The 19446-nt window shown below is 35.6% G+C and overlaps 1 protein-coding gene across 27 annotated transcripts in view; it reads right to left on the reverse strand.

Annotated features, from left to right (window-relative positions):
• The window catches only part of LOC127866055 (zinc finger MIZ domain-containing protein 1-like), a 217832-nt gene that overhangs the window by 48578 nt on the left and 149808 nt on the right, over positions 1-19446 (reverse strand). For 9 of the 27 annotated variants that reach the window (XM_052406365.1, XM_052406366.1, XM_052406360.1 and 6 more), the window contains one exon: positions 14248-14383. In XM_052406365.1, coding sequence (XP_052262325.1) covers positions 14248-14383 — 136 coding nt within the window. Of the gene's footprint in view, positions 1-962; positions 1128-12610; positions 12622-12762; positions 12798-12839; positions 12875-12918; positions 12957-12997; positions 13033-13076; positions 13112-13234; positions 13270-13387; positions 13413-13464; positions 13490-13541; positions 13577-13618; positions 13654-13695; positions 13731-13774; positions 13786-13931; positions 13970-14010; positions 14046-14089; positions 14125-14168; positions 14180-14247; positions 14384-19446 lie in introns of those variants that run through there. The other 18 variants (XM_052406388.1, XM_052406383.1, XM_052406382.1 and 15 more) reach the window with 18 other exon arrangements.

Raw genomic sequence — 19446 nt, forward strand, 5'->3', positions numbered from 1 at the left:
AGCCTTATATAGCCATAAAAGGAAAAATGCCCCGCCCCTTGGCGGCCATGTTTTTCAAGCAAACGTAACCATGTTCGAACTCATCCAAGATATCATTAAGACAAATCTTCTGACCATATTTCATCAAGATTGGACAATAAATGTGGCCTCTAGAGTGTTAACAAGGTTTAACTATATAGAGCCATTGAAGGAAAAATGTTTTTAAACCAACCGGCATCATTTTCGAACTCGTCCAAGATATTATTGGGATGAATCTTCTGACCAAGTTTCAAGAAGATTGGACAATAAATGTGGCCTCTAGAGTGTTAACAAGATTTTACTATAGCCATATAAAGAAAAATGCCCTGCCCCTTGGCAGCCATGTTTTTCAAGCAAAGGTTACCATTTTTGAACTCATCCAAGATATCAGTGGGACAAATTTTCTGAGCAAGTTTCATGAAGATTGGAAAATAAATGTGGACTCTAGAGTGTTAACAAGGTTTTACTATAGCCATATAAGAAAAGATGCCCCGCCCCCTGGTGGCCATGTTTTTTTAACAAACCGGCATCATTTTTGAACTTGTCCAAGATATTATTGGGATAAATCTTCTGACCAAGTTTCATGAAGATCAGACAATAAATGTGGCCTCTAGAGTGTAAACAAGATTTTACCATAGCCATATATAGCCATATAAGGAAAAATACCCCGCCCCTTGGCAGCCATGTTTTTCAAGCAAACGTAACTATTTTCGAACTCATCCACGATATCATTGAGACCAATCTTCTGACCAAATTTCATGAAGATTGGACAATAAATGTGGCCTCTAGAGAGTTAACAAGTCAAATGTTGACGCCGCACAACGCACAACGGTCAAAAGGCGATCACAAAAGCTCACCATGAGCACGTTGTGCTCAGGTGAGCTAAAAAAACAAAACAACTCCAGCATAATTCATGCATGTTGAGCCTTGTCCAAGACACATACCTGTCCAATCCAAGACTAAAGTTTCCACTTGTGTAGTATTTTCTATTTCAAAGTAGGGCTCTAAACATAAATCCAGGAGCCAATCTCAAAGAGCCTGTGCAGATTGCATATCCGGGAAAACCCTATACACAATTGCATTTGTTAGCCTGGTTTTCCATGACATGCAACACATTTTAATTCTAATAGTGACTTTTAACATGACCACAAAACTGGTAATGGATTTCTTGCTCACTTACATCAATGTGTAGCATCTCACATATTAAAGGGAAACTACCATAGGATTTAATAAGCATATTGTTTTTTTCATGTAAAGATTAATTCAAGCATTTCACTTGACTGACATTTCATTTAGGTTTCTTCTCTTCAGGGCATAAACATTTATTTTTTTTCAAAATAAATACTTGCAGTGTCTAATGTTACCTCGACCTTGTAGCAAGCAACATGCTTGTGACATGTGGTCTTGATATGATGATCATTGGTGCTAATTTAATTTAGATTCATTTATGTCACTGACATTAAATTTCATTGATTCGTAAAATTTTGCATACACCTAGGATATAACATTCTTATAAAACTATTTTTATGTCCCCCCAGTCTTTACTGGGGGACATATTGTTTTTGCCCTGTCTGTTTGTTGGTTTGTTTGTTTGCATCAAACTGTCACATTGGCCATAACTTTTGCAATATTGAAGGTAGCAACTTGATATTTGGCATGAATGTGTATCTCATGGAGCTGCACATTTTGAGTGGTGAAAGGTCAAGGTCATCCTTCAAGGTCAAATATATGGGGGGGGCATAGTGTTTCACAAACACCTCATGTTCTTTTAAGTTTTGCCCAAAACCTGACATTTGCATTCTTTTTTGTTTTCTTCTATTGTAACACCTACTTAACCCTTTTCCCCATAAGAAGCAAAGTGAAAATGGCTTTTGCAACCAGCATAAAACCTAACTCGCAGTCTGTTCAGGTTTTATGCTGTTTGCTGCTCATCAGTAACTAAGGGTTGACAATGAAACCTTTGAAACTTGCATTTAGTAAGAAAGGTATTAACTAAATGTAACTTTCTAAGGGACTTCAAGTGGTAAAGGGTTAACATACACTAAAACAACATAGTGTCAAATACAGATTATCCAATTCTTATCGCTTAAATATGACTTTAAGGAGGTCTCTACAGACTTGTGTAACATCAATTTAGCAGTTAAATCCTTAGGTGCAAGTAGTGAACAATTGTAATGCTATCAGCTCTTTGATTCACATTGTTGACATAAGCTACAGCATGACGAACCTTGCATAGCAAACTAGTGACCTGAAAATCAATATGGGTCATCTGCAAGTCATGATCAATGTAACTATGAAGTTTCATGATCCTAGGCGTAAGTGTTCTTGAGTTATCATCCGGAAACCATTTTACTATTTCGGGTCACCGTGACCTTGACCTTTGACCTAGTGACCTGAAAATCAATACGGGTCATCTGCAAGTCATGATCAATGTACCTATGAAGTTTCATGATCCTAGGCATAAGCGTTCTTGAGTTATCATCCGGAAAGCATTTTACTATTTCGGGTCACCGTGACCTTAACCTTTGACCTAGTGACCTCAAAATCAATAGGGGTCATCTGCATGCCATGATCAATGTATCTATGAAGTTTCATGATCCTAGGCCTAAGCGTTCTTGAGTTATCATCCGGAAACCGTCTGGTGGACAGACGGAAGGACATACGGACGGACCGGCATGTGCAAAACAATATACCTTCTCTTCTTCGAAGAAGGGCATAATTAAACAAAAATGTTAATGCATTTAATAAGAGCACCAGATATCATAAACATTAAAGGCATAGTCAACCCTCCAAAATGTTAATGCATTTTAGAAGGGCAACAGTTCCCAATCTTGAAAGGTATATATATTTTTCGCAGAATGCGTTTAATTCCCAATGGAAGGTTTCCATACATTTTTTTTTTTATCGGGACATTAAGTTCATCTAACTATGAGTTCAACCTTTATAAATATAATGTTGCAAACACGTCTATTCTACACTTTAAAGCATTTTTAAGCTTAAAGAATCAAAACAAACTTTCTTTTGCAATTGTAGTCAAAACAACATTTCCAAAATGGTTTTTAATTATAATAGTGTTTTTTTTTAAAGACTACATATTTATGGCTGTAAAAAATGACCATGTACAGCATATAGACTGTTAGTTAATAAATTAAGTAGATTAAATTATTAGGTAAAATAAAAATGGAAAAGCGAAATGCTACATTATCTAATAAATCATTTACAATAAACCAAACATCTCTGAACATCATTATTGAAAAAAAATGCTTTTTGCTTAAGAAACCACTAAATCACAAAATGACATTTCCAACAATGTCAGTTGAACAAAACATGGTATTAATAAAGCTTAGTATTACATGATACATAAATTCAACTTGGTAGCTATTTCAATAATGTGATAGGTGAAGCGGAAACATTGCTGCAAAGTTTGCCAAACCTTTTGAAAAACACTTGTCTTCCTTAGGTAGCGGTTTTCAAATGATTGACTGGCACATTGTAATAGTTTAATAAAATGTTATTATAGTGCTTAAGGGTAAAACCACAATTAAGCTCTTAAAGTAACACGGCTTTTCACTCTGATTTAAACAGCATAATGTTTGTTTATCAGTGACAAAAAGCTGATTAGGTTCACAGTTTTAACAACTTAACTGTTAACAACCCTATCATGCATTTAGCTCAGGTAATGAAAGTTATGAGGCATGGGGTTATTTATGTTATTCCAAATATGATATCATACAAGACATCGGAAATTGAGATACAATCAATTGATATCATCACAAACAATTGAGCCCTCTGCGAAAACAGCGTTAAATGCACGTGCCCAAAGTGACATCCCATCTAGCCTGTGCAGACTGCACAGGCTTATCTTGGATGACACTTTACCCATATGCATTAAGCCCTGTTTTCCCAGAATGCATCATTTGCATTATGCTGATTACATAGTCTTGTTTGCCATATGTTGCACTAGAGCAGAGCAAATATGTGCACTTCAAATGACAAAAAGAATGTGCATTATGAGGTATGTACTTTATAATACTTCAAGCATAAGAATGTTGTGGGAATATCAGCACATCACAGCAATTTATAAAACTGTGGCTAAATGCATTATGATCAAATACATGTAGTTTCAAATAATGTAGGTGATGATGTGCCCTTTAATAATAACAGGCTGCCTACAACTTAAAGTTATGATAAATCTTTTTGTCAGAAAATGACACAAATGACTGAAGTTTTGTATGATTTCAATTCAGTTAGGATTGACCTTGTAATTTAAGTCTGAAAAATCATTTGACAACAATCATTTAAGGAGCAGGTTTACATGACAAGAGACCTGTTATTGAAACAATTAACTGGTATCAATATGACACAAAGCTATTGATAAGCCGACTGTCTTACTTCATTCAATTGAAATCTTTCTTAGTTAAACCACCTTGCTTTACCTCTAGATGTTTAACCATAATAGTTTTCATACATGTCTCATTATGCCGGTTAAGTGTGTCAGATATTTATGTCATAATAACAAATCTATACACGTATCATACTAGATTAGGTGCAATTTATTGGCTTCTTTTCATTCGCCACTGATAGTCACTCGAGCGTTTTATCTCCCATTTGCCTTTGGAAATGTTTTACAGCAGTAAATAGTTTACATCACACTTTCCTTTCTACTTGACATAAGCTGTAAACATTTAATTTGTATAAACATAAATGGCTTGAAATGTGAGATTTTAAAATGGTAATTTGTTAATAAAAGTACATATTTTGCTACTTAACATTTACCCAGTCACTGCAATAAAAGTTTGATACATTATTGCTCATCATAAAGGCAGTTAATTGTGCATTTTAGTATATTAAAGTACCTCAACGACTACTTGCTGTTCCACAGCCAAATCCCTTTGCTAGTTTTATGCTAAAGAACCTTAATATGTTAATACCGGTAACAACTTGCAGGACCAATTCCAAATCACAAGAATGTAATTTACAATAGTACTTTTTCTTTGGCATTGCTTTCTGGCCCAGGTCTTGACCATTATCAGCAGCCAATAAGATGTTGGGGACATTTCCCGCCAGAAGACTTGAGTAAATAAAATTCAACTACTGCATTGGCAAAATTAACAAGATGTGTTTGTGAAACACAATGTCCCCCTATATGATGTTTGACATTGTAGGATGACCTTGACCTTGTGAAGGATGACCTTGACCTTGACCTTTCACCACTCAAAATGTGCAGCTCCATGAGATACACATGCATGCCAAATATCAAGTTGCTATCTTCAATATTGCAAAAGTATTCATAAAATAAGCGATTTGGGCCACATATATTTGACCTCTGACCTTGAAGGATGACCTTGACCTTTCACCACTCAAAATGAGCAGCTCCATGAGATGCACATGCATGCCAAATATCAAGTTGCTATCTTCAATATAGCAAAAGTATTCATAAAATGAGCGATTTTGGCCACATATAATTGACCTCTGACCTTGAAGGATGACCTTGACCTTGACCTTTCACCACTCAAAATGTGCAGCTCCATGAGATACACATGCATGCCAAATATCAAGTTGCTATCTTCAATATTGCAAAAGTATTCATAAAATGAGCGATTTTGGCCACATATATTTGACCTCTGACCTTGAAGGATGACCTTGACCTTGACCTTTCACCTCTCAAAATGTGCAGCTTCATGAGATACACATGCATGCCAAATATGAAGTTGCTATCTTCAATATAGCAAAAGTTATTGCAAAATGTTAAAGTTGGCGCAAACAGACAGACAGACCAACAGACCAACAGACAGACAGACAGACAGACAGACAGGGCAAAAACAATATGTCCCCCACTACTATAGTGGGGGACATAAAAATTATAGGGATGTGGCATTGCATTTTGAAACAATGCTAGCCCAATGTTGAGAATAAAGCATTACTGTTCTAGATACTTTTTCTACAAACTGGCGTTGGCAGATGGAAACATTGTGACTTTAATCATACGTTTTTACATCAAAAGCACTCAAATCTGCAGAATTGCCTAAACTTAGTTCAGTAATCATGAGAACAAAAGTACAAAGATGCTGAACTTAAAATAGCACAGCAATAATGACTCAGGAATGTGAATTGAATTTTACTGATCAGCATGTGGCTGCAATGCCCTAAACAAGCCATGCATTAGGGGTTGAAGGTCAAACCGAATTCATATTATAAACAATTTGTTTCTCCACTTATTTTCATCACAAATAGATGTTTTTGTCTGATATTTTGAGAATATTTAATTATAAGACATCATAGTCATCATCATCATCTTCTTCAAAAAGAACAAAAATCTACATAGTCTTTTGGCATTAACACGTTGTGCTCAGGTCAGCTAAAAAACATAAGAATTCAGAAATAGTAATTTACTGGGCATTTTCTTAAATCATTAAATAAATCAGTTAGAAAATCTGTCAAGATTCTTCTTGCATGTAACGCCAGTAAATATTAATTGTACATTTTTTTAAATCAAATAAATGGAGGAAGATATAAAAACTTACACATGCAAACTATTAAATATATTTTATTCACAAACATGCAAGTTAATGTAGGTATTTCAATTTAATATTTGGTATCTGTATTCATACTTGCATTGTAGATTTATAAACATTTAAGATGCAATTTTCTAAATTTTTAAGAAAAACAAACGTGTTAGCATGTTTATCTTCAAGTTCAATGCCCTTTTTATGCTTTTAAAAGAAATAATGTCCAAAATTTAGTCCATTAAGGCTAAACAAATAAATGTTTAGTTTCACATGCCTTTTCTCTAAAATAAATTCTAACTTTAATTATCACATATTTTCGTGACCATGCTTTGTTACTGTTATTGACATGAACGTTTTGTGTTCAAACATAATTACACTATTTGTTTTGGCCTTAGATCATTTACTGTTATTTAAAAACAGATCTCTTAACTGAAGGGGTATCCTATCCAATCTTCCTGGAAAGTGTGTACACCAAGTGATGTAGATAGAAAAACATCAAGACCTAATATGCAATGTTTTTACCCCCTCCCCTGGGTTGTCATTTTGGTTTACAAGCACATAATTTCTAGAACATTTTAATAAATGTCCATTCTTAAACTTACTTCACGTATAACAATTAATAGCTGGTATCCTCTGATTGACATTTTAAATTGCTATTTAAGAGTTTTGCCTTTCAGTTAATGGGCATATCCACTACTGATAAATTACACTTGCATTATGTTTTATTGACTTGAATGTTGACAATGTTGCACAGACAACGCAGCGCAGCGGACAACTGGCAAATAGCTCAATTGCTTAGTCTGTAACAGTTTGCTGCATGTTGTTAATAACCTACTTAAATAATTTATGTTTGCTTGAGAAACAGTGGCGGTTGATTGCATGTAATAAATATCAGTTGCCATTTAAGAATGTTCTGCAGTAATTACGAAATCCGCTTTGGGCAAAAGAACATCATGAATAATGTAATATTCCTCATTCAGTTTGTGTGAACAACTTTATGTCTCATTTTATTTAGGCAAACCCAAAAAGAATACTTGTTAAATAACAGAACTTGAATTTATACATTTGCACAATTAGTAATACAGATAAGACCAAGCAGTCATTTATTATCTGGAAATCTTTCAATAAAACTCATATCTTAAGATTGACCAACTCATCAGCAATAGATACATCAGGGAGCCCGTTGCTAGTGTTGTGTTCTTGTGATCGCCTTTTTCTTTGACAAGCTGAATGCAGAGGTAAACTTTTTTAGAGAGTTTCATTTCTTTTTTTCAAAATAGGTGGAGCACTTTGGCATAAGCTTATCAATATTTTCCAACCTCTTTGTCACATGATAAAGCGGGCGGAGCAATATCATGTTAATTCTATTTAATATCATGTGATGGGACATGTTATGGCTATTTAATCCAGAATCCCCAAGTAATACATTGTTATAACTATGGGTGTCAAAATCATTGCATCACTTGGTTGGACTTTAATTGCAGTTGTTTCTTTATGCTTTCTATAATGCTGTAAACGAGAATATGTTAGCAGGACTTAACTTTAAACCCTTAAGCGTAATATTATGTTATATTTTATTATGCAATATTCCCAAATATGGCCATGAATCCCCACATAAATTTGCCTCACAAACTGATCTCTCCATCTTCCATATGATTATTTTGCTACAAACAGTTATGGTAGAGAATAGGGAGTCAAACATGATGGTCAATCTAGGTCAAGTGCAAGATAAACACACTGTTTACAGTATTTATGGGTGTCAATACTTGTTCAGTCAAGTTTTCTGATATCACAAAACTAAATGCTAAGTTCCAACCATGTTGATGTTCAATTTTTGTTTCATTTAAAGCTAAAACTTATATGGTGTAAAAGCTACAATTAATATAATGGTGTAAAAGCTACAAATAATATAATGGTGTAAAATCTACAATTAATATAATGGTGCTTACATTTTAGTACAGTTACTAAAGAAATGTGCATATGATCCATAAATGATGAAAACACACACAATTAAATCAACATTGCTCATGTTTTCAATGGGTTCATGACATTATATACAGTCTTTGTATAGATAAAAGCAGAACAACACAAGATAAAATCTCCCTAAAGATGCTCAACTTTGTTATTTAAGAAGATGTAGAAAATTGAACTATCTCCCATGACAAGTGTTTTAACATGCTTGTCAACATTCAAAAACAAGCTATATCAAGTCTCTAGTAATAACTCACATCAAAATTGATATTTTGTTTCCAAACCATTTTTGCTTCTTACAACTCAGTTATGGTATCAGTTCAACAAGATGTGAGAAATCTTTTGTAATAAATCAATGGGATCAGGTCTAACAATGTTCATGACACAAAGCCTTCATTCTTTATGAGGCTCTAATTGTATTTAGTACATCTATGACAGCAACCACTATACCTGTAAGAAGACAAGATAAATATACACAGGTTTTACTTCTGTCTGACCTATGTTTTATTACTTTACTTGTCATATCTCACTAATTATTTGGCCATTTAGCACTGTATGTGTATAAACATCCAAAACATAATGTCTTTATTGTTTTTGTAATAAATGCAGGCTTAAGAGAAGTAATCAAGGCTTATGAAGGGGCGCTATCACTTTACACTCACCTACATCTCTGGTTTACCAATATGTTGCACACTTTAAAGGTTAAATGTCTGTTGTTTAGTTAGTGTATTAAAGTTGCCTCACAGAATTATGGCAAGGTCATAGTCAGATAGATTATGAGAGTCTGCAAGCCAAGTAACTATTAATAGCAGTACAGTCAAATTTCACAGAAATTTAACCTGAAGAGCCGAGTTCAAGAGAATTTTAACCTCAGGTACAAGTAATGAGTGCCAGAGAATTCGGACTATCTGAGAACAGAAATTGATTTCCTGAAAAAGTTTAACCATCATCAACAATAAAAAGGGACCCTTTCAACTTTTGGTAAATCGACAAAATTGAAAAAAACAAATGTTTCATATTTGCAAATTTTCGTTGCAGTTATGATATTTGCGAGGAAACAGTAATACTGAACATTTACTATGCTCTGAAATATCCATTATATGCATTTTTTGGCAAATGAATATCATAAAAATAAGAACGTGTTATATTACGCGAAACGATTGAATAATTTTGAGTGTTCTTTTGTCATCGTTAAATTTTGTGACATTACTAGGATTGCGTATATAAAGTATAAAATACATGTCTCATTTTATGAGCATGGATGGCTGATTGGTAAAAGTGCTTGTCTTTTTCATCAAGGGTCGGTGGTTTAAGCCCAGTTTAGGATTTTTTCTTTCTTTAATCTTATTATCGATTTTTACTGAAGCTTTTTAGTTCAGACCAATCTTCACATTTATAAATTCTAAAGCATTTAATGACAAGCTACAAAATATTCTAAAATCTGTGAAAAGGTCCCGGAAAAAGTACAGAATCAAAATAAAAAAATACAGGTACAGACACTTTACAACAGTAAAATTTATCTAAAAGCACAGATAATAAATTCATATGTTCCAATACTAAGCTTCAGAAAATTTAACTGCTACCACCAAACCCTGAACGGGACTTGTTCACATGTTGGTAATAAATATATTCCAAACAGAATGTATGTATGCATAATGCTCAAACAACAGAAATAAGGCTCATGACTCACAAACATGTTTAAACCATTGGTACACTAACACATAATCATAATTAATATTTAAAATCTGTATTTAAACAACAGATTGCCAAGCAATATGGTCCCCTACCAATGAAACTCCACCATTGTCAGTATTTTTATATATATATATTTGTTGCCATAGCAACCAGAATTTTTGACGTAGGAACAAAATGAAATGACGTGCATAATCTCCATATTTCCATCTATCCATGTTTCAAGTTTCATGAAAAAAAATGAAGAACTTTTAAAGTTATCGCAGGATTCAGAAAAGTGTGACGGACTGACTGACAGACAGACAGACTGACAGACGGAGTGCAAACCATAAGTCCCCTCCGGTTTCACCAATAGGGGACAAAAATAGGAAAATACCTTGAGTTTTAAGATAGTGGTTATTTTTGGCTTATAAATATGAAAGGATGCATGGCCCATTAGTAGAGAGTTGGACATGCTTCGAGATGACCTGAGTTCGAAGCTGCGGGATGGAAACATTTTTTTTATTAAACTTGGTTGCTATAACTGAGTTAAGACTATTTAAAACATTATAGATTTGTTAGTTAATATATTTTAATTACATTTTAAAAAGAAAACACAAATCTGTGAACAAGACCCAGACATAATTCTCCTGTAGTCAATAACAAAGTGTTTGCTTTCTTTAAAAAAAACAATGTATTTGTCACTTTAATAAGTTATTAATATTTAACTTAGTCAGAAACTTACTGCATATATTAATCATATTCATAAAGGCTTTTTTTTTAAGTTGTTAAGCCAATTAATTCAAATAATCAAACATTTGTACAGTAAATGGGGTCATCAAATAATGACACTATGTTATGTTTACAAATACAGTACATAGGGGTCATCAAATAATGACACTATGTTATGTTTACAAATACAGTGCATAGACTTTAAGGATGAAATGAAATGCAATACCTTCATGATGATTCATTTTTGGTTGAATTATACTGAATAGAAAGTCTACATTTTCGGAAGTGGATCTAACAACCAGCTGATGAGTGACACAACAAAGTAATGAATATGTGCAGCGTTTTACCATAGATAAGGTTATTGCATGAAATGCATGGTATATGTTTTGCATGATATTTAACTTTAGATTTGCTTAAATAACTAAGCAAACTTGCCGGAATATCACTCATATAATATATTATTCATTAAAACTTATTTAGGTCAAAATGTTATTTCGATATTGTGAAATTGGTGATGAATTGAATGTATACAAAATCTAAGTTAATATTAGGGTGATTTGCTAGATAATTACAATGATGGAAATGAGAACATGTCTGAAAACTTTGCTACAATAAATCTTGAATTTAACTTACCCAGAGTAAATTACTTTTATTTAGTTTTAGAAGAGCTGTAACAATTTCTAGTTCTCAAGTGTAAGAATATGGGCGTGCTAAGCAAAAGTGCTAATTTTAATGAGTGTCATAGTAAACTTTGAATTTAGCTTCCTCAGGGTATCAGCTTTATAATGATATGAGCCTTGTTTTAAGAAAACTGGGCTAAATGCACATGTGTAAAGTGTCGTCCCAGATTAGCCTGGGCAGTCCGCACAGGCTAATCAGGGACTACATTTTCCACCTAAACTTGATTTTCAGTAAGGAGGGACTTCCTTGAAACTAAAAATACCATAAAAGCGGAAAGTGTCGTGCCTGATTAGCCTGTGCGGATTGCACAGGCTAATCTGGGACGACACTTTACACACATGCATTATGCCCAGTTTTCTCAGAACACAACACATAAATGGTATGTTTGTCACCACATTTTCATGCTATCAATCTAAATGAGCCTCACTCTTCAGTTAAGGCACAACGTGTGGTCCTTGATTGACCTGCATTGAGGACTGAAGGCACAACGTGTGGTCCTTGATTGACCTGCATTGAGGACTGAAGGCACAACGTGTGGGCCTTGATTGACCTGCATTGAGGACTGAAGGCAAAACATGTGGTCCTTGATTGTCCAGCATTGAGGACTGCATTAAACCCCATTTTTCCAGAGCAAGGCTTAAATGAATTTCTGCTTGCTTGGCCACACTGCTTATGTTGCACTACTGGATAGCAAACAAGGTACTTACAATGTGTCCATTCCCCCCCATTGGTTTCTGGAGGTGTGGGTGTATGTCTCCAGGCTATATAGCACACAGGGTACTTACCATGTGTCCATTCCTCCCCCCCCCCATTGATTTCTGGAGGTGTGGGTGCATGTCCCAAGGCAATATATAACACACAGGGTACTAACCATGTGTCTATTCCCCCATTGGTTTCTGGAGGTGTGGGTGTATGTCTCCAGGCTATATATAACACACATGGTACTTACCATGTGCCCATTCCCCCCATTGGTTTCTGGAGGTGTGGGTGCATGTCTCCAGACTATAGATAACACACAGGATACTAACCATGCGCCCATTCCCCCATTGGTTTCTGGAGGTGTGGGTGTATGTCTCCAGGCTATATAACACACAGGGTACTTACCATGTGTCTATTCCCCCATTGGTTTCTGGAGGTGTGGGTGTATGTCTCCAGGCTATATAACACACAGGGTACTTACCATGCGCCCATTCCCCCCATTGGTTTCTGGAGGTGTGGGTGTATGTCTCCAGGCTATATAACACACAGGATACTTACCATGCGCCCATTCCCCCCATTGGTTTCTGGAGGTGTGGGTGTATGTCTCCAGGCTATATAGAACACACAGGATACTTACCATGCGCCCATTCCCCCCATTGGTTTCTGGAGGTGTGGGTGCATGTCTCCAGGCTATTGATAACACACAGGGTACTAACCATGCGCCCATTCCCCCCATTGGTTTCTGGAGGTGTGGGTGTATGTCTCCAGGCTATATATAACACACAGGGTATTTACCATGCGCCCATTCCCCCCATTGGTTTCTGGAGGTGTGGGTGTATGTCTCCAGGCTATATATAACACACAGGGTACTTACCATGTGCCCATTCCCCCCATTGGTTTCTGGAGGTGTGGGTGCATGTCTCCAGGCTATAGATAACACACAGGATACTAACCATGCGCCCATTCCCCCCATTGGTTTCTGGAGGTGTGGGTGTATGTCTCCAGGCTATATAACACACAGGGTACTTACCATGTGTCTATTCCCCCATTGGTTTCTGGAGGTGTGGGTGTATGTCTCCAGGCTATATAACACACAGGATACTTACCATGCGCCCATTCCCCCCATTGGTTTCTGGAGATGTGGGTGTATGTCTCCAGGCTATATAACACACAGGATACTTACCATGCGCCCATTCCCCCCATTGGTTTCTGGAGATGTGGGTGTATGTCTCCAGGCTATATAACACACAGGATACTTACCATGCGCCCATTCCCCCCATTGGTTTCTGGAGGTGTGGGTGTATGTCTCCAGGCTATATAACACACAGGATACTTACCATGCGCCCATTCCCCCCATTGGTTTCTGGAGGTGTGGGTGTATGTCTCCAGGCTATATAACACACAGGATACTTACCATGCGCCCATTCCCCCCATTGGTTTCTGGAGGTGTGGGTGTATGTCTCCAGGCTATATAGAACACACAGGATACTTACCATGCGCCCATTCCCCCCCATCGGTTTCTGGAGGTGTGGGTGTATGTCTCCAGGCTATAGATACCACACAGGGTACTTACCATGCGCCCATTTCCCCCATTGGTTTCTGGAGGTGTGGGTGTATGTCTCCAGGCTATATAACACACAGGATACTTACCATGCGCCCATTCCCCCCATTGGTTTCTGGAGGTGTGGGTGCATGTCTCCAGGCTATAGATAACACACAGGGTACTTACCATGCGCCCATTCCCCCCATTGGTTTCTGGAGGTGTGGGTGTATGTCTCCAGGCTATATATAACACACAGGGTATTTACCATGCGCCCATTCCCCCCATTGGTTTCTGGAGGTGTGGGTGTATGTCTCCAGGCTATATATAACACACAGGATACTTACCATGCGCCCATTCCCCCCATTGGTTACTGGAGGTGTGGGTGCATGTCTCCAGGCTATATATAACACACAGGGTACTTACCATGCGCCCATTCCCCCCATTGGTTTCTGGAGGTGTGGGTGCATGTCCCCAGGGCGCCCCTTGTCCGCAGGACTTGACTTCTCGTGCCGGACTAGAAGCTGTTGGCCTAGCTCTTCACACCATGTGGACAGCAGACCTGCAAACAATAACAGAAGCCATGAAGTAGAAAAGGCTTCACGGGGCTAATGAAGCTTAACGGGAAAACAGGGCTTAATGCATTTGCGCTTAGTGTCATCCCAGATGAGCCTGTGTAGACAGCACAGGCTAAATAGGGACAAAACTTTCAATTTGTATGTCATTTTTTGTGTCAAAGAAGTCTTTTCTAAGCCAAAATTAAGATACATAGTGTCATCTCTGATTAGCCCTTGCAGACTGTGTACATGCATTAAATCCCATTTTCCCCATAGAGATGCTTCATATATAAAGACATTGAAAACCATCAATAAAAAGCATGATGAGGATTGTATTACCTGGCTATGCTATCTAAACCATTTAATCTCATTCAAGCATTATCATATACATGCTCCTCATCCCCAACTCCAACTCTATCCCACTCAGCAACCCTCATCACAAAGTTGTATTGTGTCAATTCTTTTACAAACTCATAATCAGCTCACAAAAATCAATGCCATAAAATATTGAAATCAGGTCAGTAGGATACTGTACCAAAAATGAAATGCTTCAAAAACAGTTTAACCCATTTATGCCTAGCGTCTTGAAAAAAGGCCTTGGCAAACAGCGTAGACCCAGATGAGACGCCGCATGAAGCGGCGTCTCATCAGGGGCTGCACTGTTTGCTTACAGAAATTACCGTAAGAAATAGTCTAACTATAGAAATAAATATACTAGACATCCCTAATTTTGGAAATAAATTGATCCAATTTAAAAGGATGGGAGAGTCCACTGGTCATAAATGGGTTAAGCCTAATACAATGCCACCTCATTGATGGCAGTGACATAATTGCAGACACATGAAAGTCAAGAAAGTCAAAGCTACAGACATTTTTCTTCTAGCTTTGTTGAAGCTGAAATTATAAAGTTATCACTTCTAAACCAAAAAACCATGTGTGTTTGTTCTTAGAAAATCCTGTGTATTCTGGAGCCAGACACTGAGTAGTATTGGCAGATGTCCCACAATTAGCCTAGGTGCAAAATGAAATTTCTTCCTCCGAATAAATTCTTAACAATTTGTGTTATGCTGAAAAACAAAGGATTGGCAGGAAATATGGGGGATGCTGATGTTATTAGCTCATCCATCAACCACCACTTTCATACAAATGATACACTCATAACTGATTTTAAGATACAAGTTAAAAACTGATTGTGTAAATAACTTCCGCTCATGTATGTTGATGACATTGCTCAACAGCTTTTATTTTAGTGTAAAACAATAACACATGTTTAAGTTAAATCTCTAACTTTTCAATTTAACCATTATTGATGAAATCATAATTAAAATTTAACACCCAAAAAGTAATTTAAAAAAAAGTCTACTACACATTCAATATTAATAAATTTGACATGATTAATTAGCTAATAATGTTTATGATTTACTTAATATATCCTCTGTCAATACAAGTTCAGAGGTCATTTGAGTGTCCTTTAGCTCCAGTTAAAAGCCATCAAATTAATATCCATAGTTAAATTAAGCTGCCGCCAATTTAGCATCACACGGTTCTCTAATTGACCAATATCATAGTATCTCATAACAATTTCTCAGACTCTGCTGGTTCTATATCTAGAACACTCTAGATCTTGATCTCTAACATTCCATCAGGTTTACTACATAAGTCGCAATTCTTTGCAGTCTATTAATAATGTTAATCTAATGTCCTCCTACACCCCAAGTTCTCAAGTTATCACCACACAAATATGAATGACAAATCCTTTGCCTCAAGACTTAACTGGGCATGGTTAACAGGGACAAGTCATAATTCACTTACTAACAAAGAAGGTATCTTTTCTACTCAATAAATTTATCATGAAGTTAAAAGGTAACAGAGATTTACTGAACAATGTAATACTGTGTTCAACAAATCTATTGAATGTATTAAGATGTTTCAAGAAAAGGCATAAACTGAACACTTAAACAATCTGTTTTAAACAAGTTTTAACTCTGCTTTCATCAATTTACAATTAATATTTAAATTGAAACATCAACTCTACTTTAAATAGTTTTAATCATTATTAAGTACAATATGACAAATTGTCAATGGTAATGACCCGGGGTTTTTCTTACAATAACAACATAACTGCATTTAAAATCAACACTATATTGTTGTCACTTCCCCCCTGATCTCTCTGTACTACAAAAACCTGCATATTCAAACAAACTAATCTGCACAAACATGTGCTTAATTTCTATCAAGATTGATTCAGCCAGTTAACAACAAATACTTGGGGCATTTAAAGTCTCACTATTTATTAAGCAGCGATCAATATTGTTGAGATCTGGATACTTGATTCTGGTCTAAACTAGAGGCCTCATCACAACCATTCATTCAATAATAACCTTGGTCTCTACCCGACATGTTAACAATAATCATCCCTCCATTCCAGCCCGATATGAAACGCTCTTTGTCAACGCTCTCTTTAACAGCCACATTGTCGTGCTTTTCCACAATTTGTCACCAAGGCAACAGCAAAGGTGCTATGTCTAAACTAATATGGAGAAATCAGCCTTGCAATAATTGACTGTTCATAATTATATCTCCTTTATAATGTCAAATCAAGGACCATTTACTGCATCAATTTCTGCTCAGGAAAAGTGGGCTTGATCAATCAGCATATTATTTAAAACTGTGTATTTAGAGAGTTATCAACTGGGATCATGATATGGAGATGATCAATTAGGAACCTGCTCCATGTGAAGACAGCAGTGGAGGCACAGTAACTGTGTCATTTACTCTAGAGTACACAACACATGTTTATAAATTGACACAATTTAATGAACCAGTATAAATTGACAGCAATTTAATGAATTAATAATAGTTAAACAATACTGAAACAAATTTATCACTATATAAGTACATTTGTGACATCTTACCAGGGAAAAGGTGCCGATCATATAAAGGGATCTTTTCACGCTTTGGCAAATTGACAAAATTGAAAAAAGTTGTTTCAGATTCGTAAGTTTTCGTTTTAGTTATGATATTTGTGAGAAAACAGTAATACTGAACATTAACCATGCTCTAATATAGCCATTATATGCATCTTTTGACGATTTTAAAACCTAAAAATTATAAAGCGTTGTAACGCGAAACGATTGAATAATTTGGAGAGTTCTGTTTTTGTCGTTAAATTTTGTGAAACTACGAAGATTGCTTATATAAGGTATAAAATACGTCAAAAATGTGTACTCGGCGGAATAGCTCAGTAGGCTAAAGCGTTTTTACTTCAGGACTCTGGCAGGACTCCAGGGGTCACTGGTTCGAAACCTGCTCCGGGCAATGTTCTTTTCCTTTTTTTAATTTTTTTCTTGATTTTTTACTGGAGCTTTTATGATCCAATGTTTACATTTATCAATATAAAGCATTTAATGAATAAGTTAAAAAAATGCCAAAATCCCTTAATGTTTAAATTGTCTACATATGTGTCTCTGATAAACGTTTTCACGAATGTAACAGTATCATAAGTGTGTGTTGGGCCGGCTTAAGTTCAGTTGGTAGAGCACTGGACTACAAGGCAAAGGATCTTGGGTTCGATCTCTGGCCCGAGTTTATAACTTGTGTAGGCATAAGTCATTACATCTTTAGAGGGTTATTTTCCCTCTTCCTGTGATTCACAAGGTCATTTACTGGAATAAGTAGTACTGGTAAACAAGCTTAATTAGGAAATGTTTGAATTGGTAGACTGATATGGCAGAAATACTGTTTAACCCTTTACTACTTAGAAACATATTTTGACGTATTTGTCATCCCTTTTAAAGTTAAATTTTAATAAAGACATTTGTGCTAGATTCAAGTTCTAAAGGCTTCATTTCTAACTCTTAGATACTGATGAGCAGCAAACAGTATGCTGTTTGCACATTGCCATTTTCACTTTGCTTCTGAGTGGGAAAGGATTAAAAAGGGCAAAAAAAACTCAACCAAAGAAACATACAAACCAATGATAATGCGTTCAGTGTTAAAAGTTATCGCCTATAACTTGCCCCCATTCAATCATTTTTTTTTTTATTATATATATTCATATCAATGTGCACACTATTGCACACTGATCCTTTGCAGATGGCACAAACCTACAATACCATATTTTGATGGCATTAATATGTCATCATACATTCAATAAATTATGTACAAATATCCATATTCTACCATTTATAAGTTCTTGCATCATTGATAATTGAATAACCTGTAAGAAAGCCACACAAATGGCAAACATTTGCATGACATAATATGCAAGAATTTCATTAATAACATTTTAGCAAATATAATGGGTTTTTTTTTATTGCCATACCTATCATCTTTCTTAGAACATTTTGCATAATTTGTAATATCCTACGAAATATTAACTCTCTGCCCTTGAATTGACAATCACTGAAATTTAAAGCATTATATATTGTACAATAGCATTAATAATTTAATAGCATGACTTGACTTGACTTACACGAAATACAGAAGAATATTTTAAAAGTCAAGGACATGGCACAACAAGATGCGACAGTGTTTAACATTGTGCGGATGAACTCTTGTTGAAATGGTACAGTAATCAATTAGAAAAACTGCAATCACAAGGCCCTGATATTAAATGTAAATACTTTTAATTGAAGAACAATAAATCCTTAAAAAGTAAAGCAAATGAAAGGCAAACCGCTTGCAGATAATTATTCCGTACAATTTTGACCAATGTAAATGTTAGAGTTGCACACAGAAGCTGATATACATGTACAATGTGTGTAATTTAAAACCAAGGACAATGACAACCTCAAAATATACAATAATATTCAAAAACATTTTTAGAACATTTCAAGGACAAAATAAGTTCAAGAATTTTCTAAAAATGTTCTAAAATGTAGTTCTAGAACACATAACTCTTTAAGAACCAGTAAATACTACAAAAGTTCTAATGGGGATTAAGAACACATACAGAACAGGTCTAGAACCAAGGTCTACAAATGTTCTAAAATTGTTTTACATATTTAAAATAAACTAATTCAGACAATGATAATTTGACTTCAATTTCAAATTAGTAAGTTCTACA

This window comes from Dreissena polymorpha, chromosome 2, assembly GCF_020536995.1.
Source record: "Dreissena polymorpha isolate Duluth1 chromosome 2, UMN_Dpol_1.0, whole genome shotgun sequence".
NCBI classification, from domain to species: Eukaryota; Metazoa; Mollusca; class Bivalvia; order Myida; family Dreissenidae; genus Dreissena; species Dreissena polymorpha.